The following is a 7305-nucleotide window of genomic DNA, read 5'->3' on the forward strand; positions in this document are numbered from 1 at the left end:
TATAAATCATTTTTCAAATGGTAATATAGTAAACTTAACTCATGGTTTGTGTTCTGGGCTGAGCTTAGACGCTCGGTTAGCCAATCATACGCGCTTGTATAGCTGGAGCACCATCTGATGCGCGGACATATCATGGATGCTCGTCATTCCAACGGTCATATTCCTTGGACGTCTGTAACGGCAAATTCACCGGAATGATGAGCATTAACTGCTCATCAAGGCTCACTAGCCGTTTTCCGGCAGCCACTTGATGACCATAAATGCCATCAAGGGCATTGGCCCTACGCTGGGGGCTATATATACGTGATCTCACTCTATTCACAAGGTACTTATTCATTAGCACAAAAAACCTCTGCTTCACTCTCACTGACTTGAGCGTCGGAGCACCTGCAGGTACACAACCCCCCTCCGTTTCAACAAGGGCATTCAAGAGCACAACGCCGGCGCGGTCGTTTTTTCTGATCAGACACGATCAGTTTGCATTAAATCAAGAAAATTAACTACACTTAACTAAATGTCTTCAACACCGCATAAACGATTATTTTTTCTTATATTTATGTCCGGAGAGAGTAAATATATAAGTTTAATTCTTTCTACATTCATCATTAGTTACAGAACAAAAAGTGTAGCAAACACCAAACACCAACATAGTGTTCTGAAGCAAAAAGGACACAGACAGAGATATAAATATCCATTAGATCAGATCTAATTAATTGAACATAAAATTAGGAGTGCTTTTTATGGTGCTCATCTGGTGGTTTCACAATGAGAATAGGTGCTTTTGCATGATGTGCACAATAGTCGCTTACACTTCCAAGAAATGCTCTGCCACCAAAAAAAAAGAAAAGAAAAACACATTAATCATCCCAAAATTTAATACTCCCTCCGTACCACAATATATGTCACTTTGTGAAAAAAAATTATATCGCAATATATGTCGCTTTATATTCTCAATGAAGCCTTTAATATTATTTTTTCTATTATATCCTTAACTATTTAATACTCTTTCTTCTTTCAATTATTCAATTTATTTTTTCTAGAGAGGGAGTAGTACTACCAAAATCCCTTCGTTGGAAGAAGTAAGTTTATTGAATAAACCACTTCGTTGTAGGACACTCAAATAGATCTATAACTTCATAGATATTTTAAGAAAATCCTTAAATTGTCAAATATTACTCATATTAGTCATTCTCAAACTATGCTAGAGACTAAATTAATAGGAAAGATAAACTTAGAGACAAAATTAATAATAGTAATTAGATAAAAGAAAAAAAATTAATCGTAAATGGTTAAATATAAAAAATTATTAAAATTTTCAACGATAGCTAATTTTTTTATTTAAAAAAACACCAGAACTAAAAATGCGTGCAAATGTGAGTTAAAGTTAGATATTAGATAAAAAAATGAAGTTATGCCACTAATTTTAGAGTTAAATATAAAATTTGATAATTTTTCAAGCAAGAAAAACTTATTTAATCCAAATTAAAATATAAGAGCATTCAACAAAACAGTGTACCTTTGAAGTTTGCCAAGGCCTCGACTACCCATGATTAAGAGATCAACTTGCATTTGTTCTGCAGCTTGGCAAATCATTTCCCTCGGATCTCCATTAAGAATTACACTTTCTGCTTTTATCTGCAATTAATTCCATTAATGAACATTTTCAACGGATGTATAGAGCTTCATAGTAAGTAATTTTTCGGTCATATTAATCCATAACCTCGAAGTACTTTTTTTTTTTTGACACAACCTCAAAGCACTTGTTAATAATATATAAAGAAATGTAACCTTTTTATACTTTTAAAATATTAAATGTACAGATTTTAACATAAATTTTTGTTATTAATATGTATAACTAATGTCTCAGAATTTTCCATAATTTTTCCATAGTTTTATTTAAGGACAAAGTATATATATGTACAAAAGTAGTTTTACCATAATCACTTATATATATGTTCAATCAAAATTTTTGTTGTGGCAAGTGTGAGTTAAATCAAACATTGTTTAGAAAAGTGGAGGTTGAACATTTTATAAGTAAGGAGACCGATAAACTTAACGCCTTAAGATTTTGGATTGAAGTGTGATGTTGTATAGTTGTTTTTAAACCCAGTGCAGATGATTCCCTAGCTTTCCTCTCGTAATCCAACAGTGGTATCTAAGCCTATGGTTCGACGAAGGGTTCGACCGAATCCTTGTATCGAAAGTCTTCTTGACAAAGGTGTTCATGTTGTGTGGAGATTGTTGTGGCAAGTGTGAGTTAAGTCTTACATTACTTAGAAAAGTGGAGGTTGAACATTATATAAGTGAGAGAACCTATAAACCTAATGCCTTAAGGTTTTAGATTAAAGTGTGGTGTCCAACTCACTTGTATATTTGTTTTTTTTTAACATGTGACAGGTTTTGAACCAAGTACTTCTTGCTTATTAATTTCTCAACCAAGTGACCCAACAACTTTATCTCGAAATGTCTGCATTCAATACCTTAAAAGTATTCAACAAGTAAAACCAAGTTGATCTCCTAATTTCATACTCTTCTTTTTTATACCACAAGTGCCTCTTGTATAGTTGTTCTTAAGCCAAATGTAGATGATCCCCGACTTTCCCCTCGTGACCCAACAACTTTATCTCAAAATGTCTGCATTTAATACCTCAAAAGTATAAAAAGTTATTTTCCCAATATTAATTTTATTTTCATTTCCTTTTCTAGTATGCTTAAGCTTAACAAGTTCTCCAAGGACATTGTTTAGTATAAGCCTTAAAAAATTAAGAGTGTATGGGATGAAAATTGGAATTAAAAAAATAAAACACATGGAGCGGAAATCAATGGAAAAGCAAAATTTTACATCATTTTATAAATATTATAATTTTGAAAATAATATTATTTATGCATCACATATCCATTACATCGTGAGAATGGATTCTCTCAAGTGTAATTACACTTGAGAGAATAAAGTATAATCTAACACCGTCTAAATTTACTTTCTCTAAATTTTTATATGTTTCTCTCTCTAGATCAATGGTAACAAATCACACTTTATTTTCTCAAGTGTAAATTACACATGAGAGAATTCATTCTCATTACATCACCATTACATTATTTTATACTCCTGATAAGCTTATAAGGAGTAATGAAGAAGTTCAACTCACGGTGCACGATGCTATTGTAAACCCTATAAATTTAGGTTACTTACTACCTCCGGTTCTTAATATAAGAGAATATTTACTTTTTAGATTCATTGAATTTTTAATGTATTTGGTCTATATTATAGACTAGATACGATCAAATTTCAATAAATCTGAAAAACAAATTTTCTGAATCGAAGGAAGTATAATGCAACTCTTCGAAACCCTCTTTATGTTCTAGTACTCCTCCGATCATTTTAAACCTGATATATTAATTTTTTTAATGAACTTAAAATGTAAAAATTTGTTTATATATGAAATTAGAGGAAGTATGTGTTACTCTCTTAATACCATGTTTAAGATTGGACATATGTAGTGTCAAGAATATTCATGATATTAGAGAAAAACAAGAGAATATTTTTAGAAGTTTATATCAAAAATAATAAAAATGATACAAAATAAAAAAGTGAGTATTCGACTACTTGACAAAAAAAAAAAGTGAGTATTCAAATGAGTCCACATGGACACATGGTACCTTATAATATATATTAAGGCTCTGTTTGGGAAGGTCAATAAGCTAGTTTAAAGCTTTTATTTTTAGCTTATAAGCTAAAAGCTCTATTTGGTAACAACTTTTAAAAACAAGCTTATAGCTTATTTTACTAGTTTATAGCTTATTTTTCAACGCTATTTCAAGTAGCTTGTGAACATATAGCTTTCATATTTTCTTCCAATCTTACCCCTACAATCTTACTTGGAAAAAAAATTAAATATTAATTAAACATATATTGTTTATATTATTTCATACTTATAAGCTAATCTAAGCGCTAATTTTAGCAAACACTACAAAATCAATCAGCTAGTTTATTCGCTATAAGCTAAAAGGTAGCTTATAAGTTAACCGCTATAAGCTCACCCGCTATTTTTTAGCGGGCAGAGTCTAAGTAACAAATGAGTATAACTATTTATATTATTTCAAGTTGAAGTATGACCTCATAATAAGAGTTTAACATATCTTTGAGAGATACTTAAATCATCTTAAAATTGAGTGAGTTTAACTTCACTATGCAAAACCATTTTCTTAAGGCATATACGATTCCCAGTTCGCTTTGGTTCACTATTGGAGATTAGGGACAATTTGTAAGAACATCGGGTCATGCTCTAGGACCACAAGAGACGTCACATTTTCACCAAAAACCTTGTCAACTCTCTTATAAATTTAAGATTCTTCTCATTCAAAGAATTTAGTACATGAGGGGTTAACTCCGATTAGTGGAACTCAATTGATAGTAGCTGGAAACATTGATTTGCTAGGATTTGCTTGGTGTGGATTCGAACTTTAAATACCTCAATTTTTCACATTTAAAGTATACCGTATACGAATAAATAATTAAACTATTTGACCAAAACAACAAGTAGAAAAGCAAAGTGAAAAAGGAGGATTACTTTTTTTTTTTTTTTACCTGCTTATCCTTGCATATTTGTAAAGCCCGTGAAAGAAGAGCTGCAGATCTTTCTTGCTGGCCTTTCTTGACTGAGTCCACAACTACAGATGCTGGATAAAATGCTTTTGAAAGGACAAAGTATATTAAACAAGAAAAAACACATCAAAAACCAACCTTACAATTTATAATATTTTTTTAAAATAATTTAGTGGTTAGAATTTTCCTTTTAAAGTGAAAAGTAGAAGTACCAGAGTTCGAACCCTAACCATATTAGGTATAATGTCCCTACCAACAACAACTACTGAGGGACAAAATTACATTATAATAGATATTAAAATATCATTTTTCTAATTTTTTTTGGTAGAGTATATTTCTAATTTTATAATAGATATTAAAATGAAATAAAGTGAAAGTAAAAGATATACGAACCAGCACCAGATGGTCCAATAGGGTACACATAGTTATGGAAAATAGGTTCAACATGAACAAGAAAAAGCATTCCCTCATTTTCATTTGTTGATGTTCCTATAGTACTAGTACTAGTCATAACATTGAAGAGGTTATCAAGGGCCCAATTAAGAGCATAGAAGCTTCCATCACTTTCATCTATTGCTACCATAACCTTCATCTTCATTCTCCTCTCTTCTGCACCTCCCCTCACTTGATCAACACCTCCACCTAATTCTTCCATATTACCCTCTTTCCTTTGCTAGAAACTATAATAGAAAAAGAAAGATAACATGGTTTGATTTAAAGTGAGTGTAAAAATATTGAAAATAATTTTTTTTTCTTAAATTAAATAATATTTTATTGATTGAAAGTTTTATTTATGTTTTCTTTTTTCTTTAAATATTTTTTCATGCATATCTTAAACTAAAAAGCACTTCGTGTTATTCTGTGGACACTTAAACTTAATTGACTTGATACTTGGCACCACCACCTATTCCATGCTTGCATGACGAGTGAATACGTGTAAGCCTTCCACATATATATTAGCCAATAGATTCATGCACAAAAGAACGAATCTAATACTATCTTCGTCTCTGATTATAATTATAAGACATTATTTCATCATTGCACGTATGTCAATTCACAATTTTGATCACTAATATTTTTAATTGTTTATTAGTAAAAATGATAAAAATTTAATATTTTTAAAATACTCATCAAAATAAATTGAACAAGATCGTATATGCTAATATTTACATTTATATATTATTAAAAAAATACAGTCAAAACAAGATAAATGAATAGTACATTTTTGTCAAACAATGTCTCATAATTATGGACGGATGTAGTATTAACACAATTCTTCCATTACCCTTTTAAAGTGATACTCCCTCCGGTCCTTTTTATAAGGAACACTTAGGGCAAAAGATTTGGTCCTTTTTATAAGAAACTTTGACCAATTTTCAAATGTTTTAAATGTTCAATTTCATTTATGCCCTTATTTATTATGAGAGAGATTTTAAAAATAAGTAAGTTAGTTGAATAAAGAGTAATTAAATAAGGGTATACATGGAATAAATTAAAATTTATAAGAGTATTAAATGAAAATAACTATGTTAAATGTGCTTCATTGGTCTGTGTGATTTTTTCAAAGTGTTTCTTATAATAAGGACCGGAGGGAGTAGTTTTTACTTGACAACTTCTCTTTAGTTGATTACCAAAAAAAATGAATCTCTTAAAAAGAGGAATCTTTTCCGATTCCCACATTCCTATTGACTATTGTCTATGGTGCTCATCGATTTCGGAATCAGATGCCATTTATTTGGAACTTGCCCCTTTGCGAATGCACATTGGTACAAAATCTTCAAGTAGTTTGGGATTTGTTCGTTGGTTCATCCGGATCGTTTTTGTTTATATGGGACTATTTTGTTTGGCGGCGGGACGTAGAAAAGGTTAATTTAAAGGGGTTAATATCAGTGTGGCATGCTACATTGTGGCATTATTTGGAGAGCTAGGAATTAATTCATCTTCTCGGCCAATGTCCCGGTCCTTGAAGAATGTTTAGAAATTATTAAAAGAACTTCTTGAAAGTGGTTGGTGGGGAACAAAAAGGAAGGGACATACATCTTATATGAAGAGAATATCAACTCAATGGATTGTATTTTTAGATAGGACCCCTTGTTGGAGTTATCTTCTCTTGCTTTATTTCAAAATTTGGATGTAGTACTATTGGTACTTCTTTTTTTCGTCCAATATAAATATAAAACAATATGTGATATAAAAGTGAGGTATATTCTACCTGTCGTGAATTCGTCCTAAAATCTCACTAATGAAAGAACTTGATGTGTGGAGCAATAGAACGGCAACCAAATAATTAAGCGGAATAAGCAAAATAATAATAATAATCGATAAACAAGATAAAGGAGAAAAAAGAACACAATGTTTGTTTACCCAGTTCGGTCCAACAATGACCTAGTCTAGGGGAGAGAACAACCCATTGAGTTACAAGAATTAATTCTACCCAAATCCGAATCTCTTCCCGTAGCCAAGAGACTCAATTTGATAAGTGTTTCCCAAGGTGTACCAAAAAGATAGTTCGTCCACCCTAGAGTTGTACCAAGAGAAAACTCTTGTTCCTCTCTAAAACCCTAGCCATTGTGTGGCGGCAAACCCTAATCACTGCCTCTATATCTCTACTCTCTTAATTTTCTATGAATAAATCAACCTCTATTTATAGAAAAAATAAAAAACTAGTAACAAATCTATTTTAAAATAAAACAAATCCAAGT

The 7305-nt window shown here is 31.1% G+C and overlaps 1 protein-coding gene across 1 annotated transcript; it reads right to left on the reverse strand.

The window, feature by feature from the left end:
- Positions 1-583: 583 nt before the first annotated feature.
- LOC123905984 (universal stress protein A-like protein) lies at positions 584-5643 on the reverse strand. Its single transcript, XM_045955811.1, has 4 exons — positions 4997-5643; positions 4586-4689; positions 1517-1635; positions 584-825 (listed from the first exon to the last, which is right to left on the reverse strand). The coding sequence occupies exons 1-4, from the start codon at positions 5256-5258 to the stop codon at positions 726-728; spliced, it is 585 nt and encodes a 194-aa protein (XP_045811767.1). The 5' UTR covers positions 5259-5643; the 3' UTR covers positions 584-725.
- Positions 5644-7305: the final 1662 nt, after the last annotated feature.

The sequence above is a fragment of the Trifolium pratense genome, linkage group LG1 (assembly GCF_020283565.1).
Source record: "Trifolium pratense cultivar HEN17-A07 linkage group LG1, ARS_RC_1.1, whole genome shotgun sequence".
Classification (NCBI taxonomy): Eukaryota; Viridiplantae; Streptophyta; class Magnoliopsida; order Fabales; family Fabaceae; genus Trifolium; species Trifolium pratense.

Excerpts from the sequence above, each read along its gene's own strand:
- LOC123905984 (XM_045955811.1), bottom strand. The coding sequence starts at position 5,258 with ATGGAAGAATTAGGTGGAGGTGTTGATCAAGTGAGGGGAGGTGCAGAA. Across the intron at positions 4,690-4,996 it reads TATTGGACCATCTGGTGCTG|CATTTTATCCAGCATCTGTA; the intron begins GTTCGTATATCT and ends TCCTTTCAAAAG. Across the intron at positions 826-1,516 it reads GGCCTTGGCAAACTTCAAAG|AGCATTTCTTGGAAGTGTAA; the intron begins GTACACTGTTTT and ends TTTTGGTGGCAG.